Genomic DNA, 16,038 nt, shown 5'->3' on the forward strand with positions numbered 1-16,038 from the left:
GATCACACTATTAGAAGTATCGTAGGACAGTATGTCCATATACGAGAAAAAAAGTTCGCAGTTCTTCGGTATGATGCTGGACTGGTGGTGACGTTTTCAGATCTGTCACAACGTCTGAGCACTGCAACTTTTACGGCACGATCATGGAAATGACAATGTCAACCTTTTTATGTTTTGATCCACTAACGCTTTAAGTCATCATATTCTGAAGAATATGAAGAAAGCGTTTTGGGCATCGAAGTGTGTAATAAGGATGGTATGATGAGAGCAAGTTCTCTCATTGGTCATAGTGTCAAGAGCAGATACTTTCGTTGGACAAAGAGATAACAGCGTTACAGAACAGTCTCTTCTTGATGAAGTTTGTGATCAGTCAGTCGTAATTCGAAAACAACAACAACATTCATAAATATAACACAAGAAGCAAAAATGATTTACACTATCATTAAATCAAATTGAAGTGGCATGTGTGTGTGTGTGTGTGTGTGTGTGTGAGAGAGAGAGAGAGAGAGAGAGAGAGAGAGAGAGAGAGAGAGAGGGAGGGAGGGAGTTTGAACACAAATGTTCAGCAAATTGCCATATTTTCGCTTCAAAGTATACCACATTTACAAAAGTTTGCCTCCTATTCCATAATCTCGTAGAACAGACAATAACTTCCTCCTAGGAACCCGGTCATATGCCTTTTTAGATCTATAAAGCATAGATACAATTCCCTGTTCCACTCATAAAACTTCTCCATTATTTGCCGTAAGCTAAAGATCTGGACCTGACAACCTCTAAGAGGCCTAAACCCACACTGATTTTCATCCAATTGGTCCTCGCACTTTCCTTTCAACAATACCTGAGAATATTTTATCCAGAACGCTGATTAAAGAGATACCTGTGTAGTTGTTACAATCTTTTCTGTTTCCAGGTTGGTGTGATTTCTGCTTTTGTCCAGTCTGATGGAATCTGTCTCGACTCACAGGCCATTTCAGTTGTCCTGTGTAGCCATTTAAGACCTGACATTCCACTGTATTTGATGAGTTCCGACTTAATTTCATCCACCCCAGCTGCTTTATTGCACTGCAATCTATTGACCATTTTCTCCACTTCCTCAAATCTGATCCTATTTCCATCATCATTCCTATCCCATTCTACCTCTAAATCTGAAACATTACTGATCGTATTTTCACCTACATTGAGCAACTCTTCAAAATATTCCCTCCATCTCCCCAAGGCATCCACAGGATTCACCAGCAGTTCTCCTGACCTGTCCAAAATACTTGTCATTTCCTTCTTACCTTCCTTTCGAAGATTGCTAATGACAATACAGAATGGTTTTGCAGCAGCTTCACCCATAGTCTCCAATCTGTTTCCAAAGTCTTTCCTAGATTTTCCTTTTACAGGCTGCCGTGACTCTGTCTTTCCACCAAGCTGTTTGCTTCATCCTACTTTTACACACTACTGTTCCAAGACATTCTTTAGCCACTTCGAGTACTGTGTCCCTGTACCTTGTCCATTCCTTTTCCAATGACTGTAATTGACTACATTCAAGTAACTGGTACCTTTCTGAAATCGCTGTTATTTACTTGCGCCTGATTTCCTTATCCTGAAGTTTCTCCACTCCTATCCTCCTACATATGAACCTGACCTCCTCACTTTCGGCCCCACAATCCCAATTTCACTGCAGATTAAATAATGATCAGTGTCATCAAAGAATCCCCTGAATACACGTGTGTCCCTCACAGCCTTCCTGAATTCCTGATCTGTTATTATATAGTCAATGACAGATCTGGTTCCGTTGCCTTCCCAAGTATACCGGTGAATGTTTTTATGTTTAAAAAAGGAGTTTGTGATTACTAAGCCCATACTGGCACAGAAATCCAAGAGTTGTTTCCCGTTCCTGTTGGCCTCCATAACCTCTCCAAATTTACCCATAACCTTTTCATACCCTTCTGTTCGATTTCCAATCCTGGCGTTAAAATCACCCTTGAGCAGAACACTGTCCTTGTCCTTTAACAACTACATCACTGAGTGCCTCATAAAAACTATCCATCTTATCTTGATCTGCGCCTTCACAATGCGAATTTACTGACACAATCCTAATTTTATTGCTAGACACTATCAAATTGAATTGAATTGAATTGAATAAAAATGTAACACAACGTCAATCATGTAAAATTAATAGAAGAAAGGGAAAAAGGGATGAAGAATCAAAGAAAAAGTACTATTATAGAGTTAAACTTGTAAATAATGACTTGTAAATAATCGCCAAATTATGGGATACTGAAGTTAAGGGTATACATAAATACAGTGAGAGGTGTAGTCTGACCCATTATTATTTCAAGCTACTAAAGGTTTAGTTCGTATGTGAAGTGCAGAAGCGTGTGGCATATGATGCGAGCAAACAGGTAGTTACATAATATGTCTTAATAATTAGATAGAATCTCTGCAGAACGATACATTTTGGCAAGAAAAGTGTGACAATATGGACTCTGGCGGCAGTAAGATCATTGAGCCTAATTTTCCAATGTTACAAATCTGCGCCATTTATAAAAATTAATAATTGCGAAACGGAGGTAAGCAGACCTTTTCATATTTATATAATAATTTATTGCACCACGTAATTTTCTCATAATCGGTTCTGGCAGTTTGTCATGATATGGAACAGTTCTAGTTATGCACTTTGAACATCAAGAAATCGTGTAACTAGTGTCATTTAACAAACTCGAAGAGAGACAGAGAGAGAGAGAGAGAGAGAGAGAGAGAGAGAGAGAGAGAGTGAGCGAGGGGGAGGGGGGTGGGGGACACAACGACGCTAAACGTAGGAATTATCCGAAAGGGATATAAATCGGTAATGAGATATACAGTTTTATACAAACAAAATGTTACAATTTCAGAAAGAAATAAAGTTTGTTGCGACATCCGTGGTGTGGTGCTGCGGATGATCGTCTAAAGAACATCTTACCGGAACCTACTGACGAGGTTAACGGGAGGTTGTCAAGCTGAAGTACTTGGGAAAGGTATTGGTATTTTCGCTCCACGACCACACCTCGGTTCAGTCTGCCCAGAATAGTAACATGATGCTTCTGTAAATTATCAAATTTTGCCTGACCTCCCACATTTTCCTGACGTAGCCTCCAGTGGATTCTCCCTCTTTCATCGGATGAAGCAACAATTGTGTGGTATGCATTTCCAGAATCCAGAATGATGATGAGGTGTTGTTCCAGATAGATCGCTGCTTCAGCAACCAGAGGCAAATCTCCTACAATGAAGATTACTATTACATCATTCCTTGTCGGGAAACATATGAGGTAGAGAAGGATAAATACGTAGAGGCCTAATACCACAAACAGCTTTCAAGGTTACAGCTTCATTTTTTTCGAGTTGATAATTAAAGTATTATTACGGCCCGTCGTGAATAGGGTCGTAACTCATATCCAAGTGCACACACGTTCACTCAGTCAGGAATCTCTTTTCCAATAATCTTTTCGCAACAGAACGTTGAAGATTCTACTGCCATCCTTCCTTCTACCATTGACCTGGATGGTGAGGACACTATAGACATAATAATACATTTTTTTATATGTGGGTTACACAGAACTGACTTACGTAACAGCTTGAATCTAATGTAATTCGCAGCCAGAAAGTAATTTCTCCGTAATAATAGTCATCATCTATTTTTTAACTTTGTGCAACTGCTTACCCATAAACACCGTGCTGTGTAAAGTGAGCGAGTGAGACAACGTGTCCAAGAAAACACGTACCGCTGCTGCCAAAGCCACGCCTTTTGCGCAACCTATTTGTGATAGCGCTGTTTTCCGCAATCACGTCAAAATTAATAAGCTTTGAAGTGTTTGATGTATTCGAATATTAATGACAACTAAATCTTCAGTTAGACACCGTGTAAGTCTTATCTGTCGGTATCTCTGCTTCTATTTTGCTCTATCAGGATTCGTGACGCACAAAACGGGTATTTAAGCTCGCCAAAAACGAGGGAGGGTCATCTAGACGGACCGCAGAGAACGACCATCATGAGGGGTAAGTTCTCGGAGCTCGCCTCCTGCAAGCCGCATACGACTGAACTTTTAACCCAACTTTCATTGCACTAAATTTTGTAACGTACTAAGACTTTACTGGTGCGGGGCTCCAACGGTTCTCGGTAATTGACTGACGTAAGACAATATGCCTCAGAATTCCATCGAAGCTTCCGTTTACCACAAATTTGATACCTGATATCTTGAGAAAGGCTATACTAGAATTGCCTCAAGATAAGCGGAACTTTTCATGACTAATGTCCTCCTAACTTATGTATTACGGAACAAAGTAAGAATTTGTTATATCGACGTTAGTGATTAAAAGGCCAAGGAAGGCAGTAGGTTATTCCTGCGGCTTATGAGCTAGGACAACAAGATACTTGAGCAATACAGTAAATTTATGACATTCATTTCGATGTCGACGCAAGTACTGCTTTCTATACCAAGTTGAAACTTCGAACTCTGTTTTACTTAAAGATTATGGAAATTAAATATTGTTTTTGTAATACGTGGTATAGAGTCAGTTAAGGGAGCATGCAGTCTGTAATAGTGGGCTGTGAATTTTTATGGCTTGTTCGGAATATAAAAAAGTAGTTAGACAACCGATGTCATTTGCTTAATTACCATGTTACAATCACAGTCCCTAATGTAATCGGTAGCCTAGAATGCAGTGTGAGAACTAATCTGTGGGAGTGCATTGAAAACAGCAGATTTACAAGGTGGTTAAAAATGATCTCAATGGACTACAAGCAACCACCGCAAGAGAGCAGCTGTAATGTTTGCATTTTTTTGGAACTCATTTAGTTTTACACTCATGCGGCTAAATATAAGGATTCACCAATGACATCAGTTTTCGCCGATTTTTAAAGTATTATTAATGAGCAGGTCATTGCTTTAATTCACTTTGACTTTGATCTGAGTGCAGGGTTTGTTTGTGAAACAAATAACGACTGATGATGAGACACATACACAAGCAGGGCTCTCCCTTCCCGGGGCTATGTTAGCCATTGTTCTAAAGATAAAGTATTTCATTGAATTCCATTCCGTTAGCTGTACACCATGACTGTGTGATAAACATTGATAACAACTTTAAATCTATTCTGTACACTTCATTATAATTTTTCTTTTCATTTATAAGCAATTATCAATGGGCATTACACCTACATCGTTCTCAACGTATTGAGATCACTCATTGTAATTTCAGTAATATATAATTTATTCCAGTTTGGCATATGAACAACTTATTTCCTTTGCAGGTGTTTTCCTGATTGCAAGCTGTCTGCTGGTTTCGCTTGTGGTTGTTGGCCATGCAGCGACTCTCAGACAGGGCCATATGGTAAGAATTTTGTTCGGTAGAAACGGAGTTATAAGTCTTTTCTCACTGCCATCAAAATTTTAAATGTTTCGGAACGTAAGATGTTTTTCTCTAGGTTTGTCTAGATTGCACAGAAGTTACTAGGTTTCTCAGATATTTTGTAATCTAACTCGCGTGAAAACAGGGGTCTTCTGTCACAAGTCAGATCTGCTTCCACAAAAATATGTAGCTCGTATACTACTTCTGTATTATAACCGTATACAGCGTGTTATTCGAGAACGAATCAATAGACGTAGTCAGAAAACTTTGCCGCATTTCACAAAGATTTAGCATGACTTATACTTACGAACAGACGCAGGATGATTCAGAAACGAGAACTTTTTCCAGCGAAGACGTAATTAAATTGTCTTATCTCATACTGTCAGGAACGAGTCGAATGAGAAAGGCTTTTTCTCTGTTTTGCTGAAAGTGAATATTTTTTTATCAACACATCAAACTTGGTTGTATTAAACAATTCAACAGAAACATTTTACTGCAGTGAAACCTGTGTCACTTCTAACAATGCTCATGTGGACTGTGGCAACGTGAATATGAAGTTGAGACGCGAGAAACAGACGTTGATAAAACAAGACATCATGTGCCGTCGGACTTTGCGGTGAGTGGTTGTAAAATATCGCAAGAAATCTGCGGAAGCAGTTATCCGTTAGTTCCGAAGTGCTAAGTGAGTTTAGGCTGGCAATGACTGCGCATATGAAGTTAAAATCAATGGGACACAATGGTCAAACCGTTTCTCATAAGTCGCACTTCTATAGTCACTACAGTCCGTCGACTGAGGTGATCTAAGAAGCGACGAAACTGGACACTGGATGGCAGGGACGAGTGATCTAGAGTGACGAATCAAGATAGAACCGCTGGAAGTCCGATGGAAGGGTTAGAGTGTGGCGAATGACTAGAGAACATTAGCTGCAGTTACGTGTAGTACCAACAGTAAAGGACAGAGGTGGTGTTACGGTATGGGACCATTTATGGTTCACCCGTGATTCAGGGATGGCGTCCTTGACTATTAATTACAACGTCCTACGTTCCGGACTCGAACCCTGGTCATATTTTGAATAAAAATCGTAAGTAATCATGGCCCAAGACTTCTGGCATAAGAAGTCACCCTCGTTCTACCAACGGTCTGGTCAAAGAGGGCGGAAGAGTGGACAGATGTTCAGGGCACTCGCTTGCTCTTGGGACGGGAAACTGAACCCAAATGGCGGAAGAATCAGCAATGATCGACGGCATGAGGATGCTAAAGGCAATGGATAGTACTGCGTTAAAAACAGATAATATGTATCCACAGGACGTGTGGCCTATTACTTAAAAAAATTATCATAATGTTCTCTCCATTGGGAAAGAGTCCGGATTACTCCCGCATTCGGATCTCAGGAGGAGATTGCCAAGGGGGAGATGACCGGGAGTAAAAGCTGGAATAACCACCGACGAGATAACTTCCTGGGAATCTCAGCATGGAATTCCAGAAGTCTGAACGTAGTGTTAAAGCTAGAAAATTTGAAAACAGAAATGCAAAGGCTCAATGTGTGTGTCGTGCGGGTCAGTGAAGTGAAATGGAAAGAAGTCGAGTATTTCTGGCTAGACTAATATAGAGAATATCAACAGCAGCAGAAAATGGTATAATGACGGTAGTATTCGTTGCGAATAGGAATGTAGGGCAGAGAGTGAGTTGTGAGCTGCAGTGAAGATTTCACTGTTAGGTTTGTTATCATCAGATTCAATAACAAATCTACGGCAAGAACGATAGTTCAGGTGTACATGCATATGTCGGAAGCAGAAGATGAAGAAATAGAGAAAGTATGTGAGGGTACTGAACTGGTAATTGAGTATGGCGAGGGAGACTTGACTCTAATAGTGTTATTGCACTGCAACGCGGCTAAGCGCGAAGGAATAGAAGGAAGAGTTGAAGCAGAGTATGGCCATCATAGTAGGACTGAGAGAGAAGATAGACTAATTGAGCTCTGCAACAAATTTCAGATGAAAGTAGCGAACACTCTGTCAAGAATCACAGGGGGAAGAGCATACTGGGAAAAGTTTAAAGATGTTGAGGTGGGTCATCCGAGGTAACCATCGTGCACAGATCCGATAGCCAAGCAATGTACACAATCACCATAAACTGCTTTCATTCTCTGATGAATCTCCTTTGGGGTTGACACCTTCTGTCGTCAAGAATTCAATGACTGCACGTAGCTTAAATCGCATTGACCGACCGTCTCCGCAGGGCTCCATACTTTACACTGTAACAACACAACCGTTCAATGTTAAGACTTACCGCCGATTGGGGCTGTAGCGAAGAGGCTACGGAACAAGCCAGTATCTGCCACATACCAATGCTGCCAACTGTTGAAGAGTTACGAAGATGGAGGGAGCACTTTTCAGTCAACCCTCGTATTTGTGTTTCAGTCCTCCCTCTCTTTAGTGACTCTGTAGTAAGTAAATTGCGACTCTGAAGGGCAGTGCTTGAGACAGGAAAAGTACGTGTTTATCGAGGGCTACCAACGTCGCCTTATTGAACTCAACAAGCTTCAATGCCGCAAATGTGTTGAGATGTGTGACAGGTGGAAGGGACAATACCTGATAATCAAAGAGAATTGTATTTCAAATTTCCCAATATGTCACAGGCTTAACGTCATTGCAACTATAATTTAAAGGTTTCGTAAAAAAAATCAGTTTTTTCCAAAGTCAGAGCCTTATTTTACATTTTTCTCCCCATACATGAGATCTAGAAGAATTTCGTAATATCCTTCAGCTACACCTCTTAAATTTATCGATAACAAGAGTGTCTTTACCTTACTGTAAGTCATGGACGTTGACCTTTGTACTAGGAAAAATAACTACTTTTCCAATTCGCTCCACTGACAGAAGCTTTCACTCACTGCTTTTCCATTTATAGGTGCTGGTAGCAAACGCAGGTTGCAGCGGTGCGGGAGAGCCGTTCCCCAATCCTGATGACTGCGGCAGCTTCCTGCAGTGCGAGGCGTCGGGCGTCGCAGCGGTCAAGCAGTGCCCCGCCAACCTGCACTTCAACGCGGAGCTCAAAGTGTGCGACTACCCGTGGTCCGCCAACTGCAAGGAGGCGGACAGCTCGTCTGGGGACAGTTCTTCTCAAGAAGACGACGATTCCTCATCTGAAGAGGCAGACAAGGCCGTTGCTAAAGTCAGTAAGAAATTAGAGTCAGGTGCACCAGCAAAGAAACCAAAGGCCATTGCTCTTCATGCCTAAGATTGGATTACATTTCACCATGCGCCACGTCTGACAAAGGTCTGAATGATTCACGTACGTTCAACTAGTTCACCTTTATTGTTTGGTAGTAAAAATTCACGAAAACAATTCTGCGACAAATGCATCTCTTTCATAAACCGACAGGAAAAACAAAGCGAAACTCGCCGTTGATTACGACAAGGATAATTATCATACGTCATTAGTCTTTAGTTTCTGTCCTCTGAAACCTTTTTGACTTTCTGGACAAATACGTCTGTGATAAAGATGACTGTAAGAACTCTATCTCTCTCTCGACCCAAGCTTTTCAAAGCGGCTACTGCTAATTTTGTTCACTTTTGACGTAACTCGTGCTGTGGAAAAAGTAGCATAGCAAGAGTAAAAGTTTTACCTAAGAAATATTAATTTGGTTTGCGGTTATTTAGGTGGGTGTCTTAGTCAGAAGCCAAGAAACAAGCAAATAATAATAAAACTACGGCCGTTATTCATGTGACACAAACAGATTGGTTGGTGTGCTAGAATGTAGCTATTAAAATTGTAATTTAGAATGTAGTGATCAGCAATTAATTGAAATAAATATGAGAAATATATTGTTTGTATTATGTCATTATACTAATAAATGCCTCCCTTGTGCGGTCATCACGTCTGGAGCTGTTCATGCTGTATATGGTACTGAAAAACTTTTTTACCATTTGGACTGTGAAGAAAAAATTTGTGAGGGAATTTCATAGACAGAATCAACTAATACTAATCATCAGAATATTGCGTTTCTTTCATTTACCAAATTATCTCTTCACATCATTGAATCCTTTAATCTGAACTTGTTATTTTGAGAGACAACGCAGAGAAGCGTAAGTTATTTGGTTTTTACTGTATGTACATATGATCAAAGTAGCGGGTGCTTCGTTAATGTTAACAACAATTATGAAAACAGTGGATTTTTGTAGTAAGGAAAACGTGTGGTGATATTAGAAATATGCATTTTTACGATATAGCACACAACATCATAGTACTGCCGGAAGGTTTACAGGCTGTATAGCCCAAAATAACTGCACAAAGTGAGGCTACTACCAAGTTCCGTTCTAATGGAATTTCGTTCTCCTCAATTCAGTCACGCTCTCCTTAGGCATTTCCTATCGCTCCCCACTACTTCGTGACATGATTTCCATTATTCCTTCATTCCGAAGATCCTAAGAAGATATCAACATTTCTAAAGGCGAAATCGACAAAAATTATATTTCAGTAATACAGTAATGAAACAAGTATCCCTAATCATCATTACAGAAGGAGCACATACGAAGTATTTAAGCTGCCCATGAGAAGCCTCGTCTCTTGGCTTGGGATCACCTCAGAAAATCGGCTGGAAAGAACAGAAACGAAATTAGCACAGGCCGTGCCACTAGTGAATAGAGTCAGGGAAGTTCCAGGACTTGGAACAGGCTGGACGTGGGGATTTAAATACCGCTGCCCAGGACAGAGAGTATGGGAAGAACTTTCCACTTAGAATCAATGGAAAGGGATCAATGATTGGAACCTCTCTGTCGCTATGTGGCCGTAGGTTAGTGTAACAGACTCAGCCAACAGCTCGTGGTAATGAAAATGGTGACTAATGTTGACATTGCTATTGCCTGTGGCTATTTGCCTGATTACAGTTCTTTGCTTACGATGCGGCTAAACGTCTTTGTCGCTACATTTATTCCCTCCTTAGGTTAATCCGGAACACCGAATTACTGCCTAAGAATCTGGCTGCAACAGAGACACCGATTTACACATCATTGTTTCTACGCTTTACATTCTAATGCACTTATTCGGGGTAAGCACTCCATTTGTGAGTTTACCCCTTTTTCGTGTCCTCCTTCAGTTTTTTATATTACTCTGTACACGATATCACTGCGATGCTGAAAGACGAGTCTCTGCGTCCCTTGTTTTGTTTTCACCATTTTGGTTCACTCACGGGCATTGCGTCACTAATGCCGACGTGACTTTTACGGATCTGCTGGTTAATGGATAATAAGGGTAGGATTTGGGCAACTCTCCATCTGTGGTGGCAGTACACAGTACTTTACGCCATCAAAATTATGCAAACGGCTGAGGTGAAAGATCCTATGGTGTTGAAGCAATGGCGATGTTGGGCCTGATATTTTGTTACATGGTCGGGCAGGTGTTCCATCGTCACTCGACCGTTTCAGTGGCTTTTGTCTGATCCAGTGAAACAAGAAGGGTAGTATCTAGCAGGTCTTATAAGTGGGTTAGGTTTTCCTTGGGATGAATTTCGAAGGACTGCATAGTTGGTGTTTAGAGTTGTGGTTCAGGTGATAGTGACGTGTAATGGGAAAGAAGCTCCTAAAATGTCCCGTTGTGCAATTTATCAACAAACCCGGACGCTGCAATTCTGTTCCCTCTGTGATATTTTCATTAGCAGGTGCAAATGGCAACTACTGGGTTTAGCACAGAGAATAGCCAGTGTGACCCTGTATTTTGCGAGAGTTCGGGTTCACTTCTAATGATCTCCCTGTGGAATTAGGTCGCAGGCCTTGTGTGCTTACATGACTCAGGAAACATGTGTTTCTGTTTTTTGGGGCCGAAAGTGACTGACACAGTTCGGAACTGCTGTAATTGCGATTTGGAAAGTAGGCTATGTGACTTCCTATTGGGCGATACAAATAACATTTCTTGTAACTCCTAAGTGCACAAATTTCTGCAGTGCTACCCAGGCCATTGAGCAGGTCTGCATAGCAAAACAATCAAAATGGTTCAAATGGCTCTGAGCACTATGGGACTCAACATCTTAGGTCATAAGTCCCCTAGAACTTAGAACTACTTTAACCTAACTAACCTAAGGACATCACACACACCCATGCCCGAGGCAGGATTCGAACCTGCGACCGTAGCAGTCCCGCGGATCCGGAATTCAGCGCCAGAACCGCACGGCCACCGCGGCCGGCAGAAAAACAATCGAACTGGTAATATTTACATGTTAATGGTACACGCACCCATAACTTCAACCAGGTACCCCTTTGCGTAATGCCTACAGTGGTGAGTATTTGACACGAATTTTATGTATCTCAAGAACTCTCCCGGAAGTGCGAGTATGTGGATCTAACGGCCAGTGTATAGGAGAGCTTCCTGCAGTTCTGTAATTTCAATGCGCTTGTCAGTGATACTTTTGGCGACAGTGCGTTAAAACCTCGACTGTTTGTCTGTATTGTCTAGTTTGGTCTTAAAAACGTCTCAGTCGTCATTTATTACTGATTCCCACATGTGAATGACGAGGGCGGCGGCCACGTATATTTCTGCATGGAGTTGTTTACCACATTTTCGAGACGTGTGAGCTGCGTGGAGGGTATTTAAAGGGCCTCATGGTCCACTTACAAGTCTGCTTGTACCTGCAGTAGCATGGCATTTGTCTTTCCTGAGTCTTCCATAACATCAGCCCCTTTTCTGTCGAATCCGCGGGGCAGATTCCGTGGTCTAGTGCAGCTGCTCCTGAAAACAATGGAAAACGATAATAGTTACCGTTTCTATCGAGTATCGTTCAACCAAATCTTGAATGGCGTCATGGATTTCAGTTTTCATAACGTGTTGTCAAGTTGTTGAGTTTCATTATTATGGTGTGCGTACTGTAAGACCTTCGGTACACACACCATCAGATTATTTGACTTGTCGCTCTAACGAAGTAGGCGAGTGTCAGCAATATGTCTCGTGGTCTTATCGTGGCGTGTTTATCTTCTGTCGTTAGGTCAGACGATAGAAATGCCACTTGCACGCTTAGAGTAGCAGATTGACGGTGACCACTTTAAACTGAACTTGATTAATTTTCACACACATTTATTAAAATAATAACAAGCATAAAAATAACTTACCTTGGTTCTGGATGCTATTTACAATTGACAATCTGAAGTTCCTTTGGTCTTGGTACGTTAATCTTATTCTCAGATATCTTTGATACTTGACAAGTGTCTATTCATTTATATTCATGGCTATGTACTGGAATATGATAATCTTATTAGGTGCAGACTGAAACTTGTTTATAGACTAATGCAGACTAATGCAGACTGACTAATCGGAGGTCTCTGCACTCGTTATAATACCTAGTGCGTTCATGTATCACTGCGCAAGTGTGATCGGCGAGGAGAAAAGGTTCTACGTTAGCAGCAATCTCATTGGCTGCGGTACATATTAATACGCGGATTGGCGGAAGCAGAATTTGGTCCTTCTCTAAGACAGCGCCATCTCGTAGTGCGGCGACGGACGAGCGCTGCGCCTGCGCTGTTGTGTTTAGCAGGGCGCGCTCTATTGGGAAAGTTGTGTACACGCTGACTACGCGGAGCTATGTACACAACAATTATCTACTAACCATTCGTTAAGGTCAACTATGAATTACAACTGCTGTTCCAACATCACTATGGACGGCTGCTGCGTGAAAATAGCCCCATCATTCTAAGGATGTGCCTTGAGAGCTTCTACCACTTTTTATCTGCCTATGAAGCTCAGGAACACAACAACAATGATGGTTGTTTGTTTTCACCTGCCTCTTTGTCTTCCGCTTGATGACCGAACGTGGAGCTGCTACACTTTGCTCTTCGTAATTTAGTCTGGGTTGGGAGTAGACCATACCCTGTCGGGAGACGAAATTCCCTCTTAGTGTACCTGTCTCTTTCGCATCTCACGAGCACAGAGACTGGTTATAAGACTAGCAGGAATATCGTGCTGCACATGCCTAGTTCCACCTTTATCTTTCTTATTTCTACGACCACTTCCCTTCCCCCTTCAGAAGAATCTGAGGCCGTGATTCTGGTTTACCCTAAAATGGACGAATTCTTCCTATGGAACCAACTGAGCATCAAATCAGAATCTGCAACTTGACACTAGGTGGAGATGTCATTTAGACCACTTGAACAGTCTTTAATGACGCGAAATAAACAGTTTAGTTTTTCTTTCAGCACATAATCCATAGACCAACATGATGCTTTGAAAATTTGGTTTTTTGGTGTGGGTGCATTCCTGCCATTAATTAAAAACCTGATGCGAGATACAGTTCAACCTTTTGCTAAAATATCGAATGGATGATACGTCTTATCCCAGGAGAGGCAATTAAAAAAGCATATGCACTTTTGGGGCAGAAACCATCTTATAAAAAGATAAGTCCGTGTTTTCGTGAGCCGTCCGTGGTGGCGGAGCGATTCTAGACGCTACAGTCTGGAACCGCTACGGTCGCAGGTTCGAATCCTGCCTCGGGCATGGATTGTGTGATATTCTTAGATTAGTTAGGTTTTAGTAGTTCTACGTTCTAGGGGACTGATGACCTTAGAAGTTAAGTCCCATAGTGGTCATAGCCATCTGAACCATTTTTTTGTTTTCGTGAATTTTTGAGTTATATATTGCTACTACATATGGTAGTAGTGTAACCGAATAATTATTGCTACTGTTTACGTAATAATATATTTCCCAATGTCCTAAGAGCTCTTTCAATTCTTCTGTTTGCCTACTGGTAATGTGCACTGCTTTGTAACTCCTTTATGCCTAATAGTCGGCTTAACTGCTGCAGTAACGTGTAAAGAAATTTGGTGCCTTGGTCAGTTATTAAGGTGCCTTGTGTTCTGAATTGCAGTAACGATTGGTTAACAGTAGCCTGTGCAACCATTTCTGCCTCTTGATTTGGTACGGCGATAGTGACCAAAAAGGTGAAAATGATCAATTATAGTTAATAAATATCGATTGCCAGCTGATGTTTGTGCAAAGGGTCAAGTAAATCCATTCTGATCATTTGGAATCATCTATGTGTCTCAGGTAACTTTTGTATTGGGATTTCCTGACGACTCTTCTCAGATCTTTGAGTACAAGAACTGCAGTTCTTCACTAAATACTTTATGTCTCTTTCTTCTCATTGTTAGCCAATAATTTTCTGCAACATTGAATTCCTTGGTACGTCATTTACTATGTCCTGCCTACATGGAATCATGAGACTGCTCAGTCCTTCATTTCCATAATTTCCTGGCAAAAATATGTAGCGGCTGCTTCTTGTTTGCTTGTATAGCACCCTGTCAGAGCTGAATTGCACTAGCTTAGTTAACTGCTGGCTGTATGGATCAACAGGCTGAGCCCTGCACCATTCGTACACACTTACCTCAATGCATTCAACAGCACATACTTTTGTAACTAGGTCTGTCTTACAACCTGCAAAACATTGCTGGGTTTGTAAAAAATAATGGTTCAAATGGCTCTGAGCACTATGGGACTCAACATCTTAGCTCATAAGTCCCCTAGAACTTAGAACTACTTAAACCTAACTAACCTAAGGACAACACACACACCCATGCCCGAGGCAGGATTCGAACCTGCGACCGTAGCAGTCCTGCAGTTCTGGACTGCAGCGCCAGAACCGCTAGACCACCATGGCCGGCTGGTTTGTAAAATATCAGTTCCAAATTCGCTTAGTAATAGACCTCAGTGGGTCAAAAGACTGGTCGGATCTTTTAGTCCAAGATGCCATTTCAGTGCTGCATGATCTGTTATGGCTTTAACATGCAAACATAGCAACTAAAATAGGTGATACAAAACACATGCATGGGAATTCTTTTGCAGTACCTGAATAGTTATTTCCTGCTTTATTTTGCTGTCTAGAAGTGTAAGTTACTGGGTGTCATTTTCTGCCTATGTCTTGACTCAAGATACGGCCTAGAGCATCGTTGCAAGAGCCACATGACAAAGTAACTTGTTTTTCATATGAAAAGCAAGGGTGGGACTGGTGTTAAATAATTCTGTCAATAGCTCAAGTGTTGCTTTCAGTATGAAATCAATTTAAACTCAACCCCCTTCTTTTGTAAACGCATAAGTGTTCTTGCTACCTCAGCAGAATTTGGATGAATTTTCTACAAAAACTGCTGACTGAAAGTTATGACTGTAATTTCTTTACTTTTGTAGGTGTTGGGAAATCCTCCGTGGCTTGCACCAGTCGTCGGTTAGTTCATATACCTTCTCTGCTGATAATGTGCCCAAAATGGGGGACCACATGTGACACATGGTGTCACTTTTGTAAACTAAAGGCGAATCACACCTCATGAAACAAGTCAAACATCCTTTATTGATGTACCACATGCTGCAGGACAATCTTGGAGAATACAGTACTATAATCAAAGTAGACCAAAAATTCTTTCAGTGTGCCACCCTATTGAAACTGGTCTAATAAATGGTGGTATCCACTTTGTAACTCCATGAGGTAAAACAACAGCGTTGCCCCAGATTGTCTAAGGTCACTGCAGTATTTGGCGTTGGTTAGATATCGGTTGTTGTCCATTGGTTAGAATATCTATAGTCAAAGAAATATCAATATGTCTTCTACCCAGCAGTCTGATGACAGTTTTGGACCAGGGACTTGTGCTTTCTTCTACAATTCCATTTTGGAGCAGCAAATCAATAATAACCTCCAT

At 41.3% G+C, this 16,038-nt stretch overlaps 2 protein-coding genes and 1 long non-coding RNA gene across 11 annotated transcripts in view; 2 read left to right on the forward strand and 1 right to left on the reverse strand.

Moving 5' to 3' along the window:
* The window catches only part of LOC126190903 (uncharacterized), a 554,406-nt gene that overhangs the window by 240,062 nt on the left and 298,306 nt on the right, over positions 1-16,038 (reverse strand). The gene's annotated exons all lie outside the window — the stretch shown is intronic.
* LOC126190901 (probable chitinase 10) overlaps positions 1-16,038 on the forward strand; it is a 362,914-nt gene that overhangs the window by 129,019 nt on the left and 217,857 nt on the right. Inside the window, exons 1-3 of one of the 8 annotated variants that reach the window (XM_049931523.1) lie at positions 4,000-4,020; positions 5,273-5,352; positions 8,282-9,199. The exons of 1 other annotated variant lie outside the window; for it this stretch is intronic. In XM_049931523.1, the coding sequence (XP_049787480.1) occupies positions 4,014-4,020; positions 5,273-5,352; positions 8,282-8,611 (417 nt within the window). In that variant the 5' untranslated portion in view covers positions 4,000-4,013 and the 3' untranslated portion in view covers positions 8,612-9,199. Of the gene's footprint in view, positions 1-3,989; positions 4,021-5,272; positions 5,353-8,281; positions 9,200-16,038 lie in introns of those variants that run through there. 6 more of the 8 variants (XM_049931524.1, XM_049931527.1, XM_049931529.1 and 3 more) reach the window with 6 other exon arrangements.
* Positions 1-16,038, forward strand: part of LOC126190898 (uncharacterized) — a 125,522-nt gene that overhangs the window by 69,174 nt on the left and 40,310 nt on the right. The gene's annotated exons all lie outside the window — the stretch shown is intronic.

This window comes from Schistocerca cancellata, chromosome 6 (genome assembly GCF_023864275.1).
Source record: "Schistocerca cancellata isolate TAMUIC-IGC-003103 chromosome 6, iqSchCanc2.1, whole genome shotgun sequence".
In the NCBI taxonomy this organism is placed as follows: domain Eukaryota; kingdom Metazoa; phylum Arthropoda; class Insecta; order Orthoptera; family Acrididae; genus Schistocerca; species Schistocerca cancellata.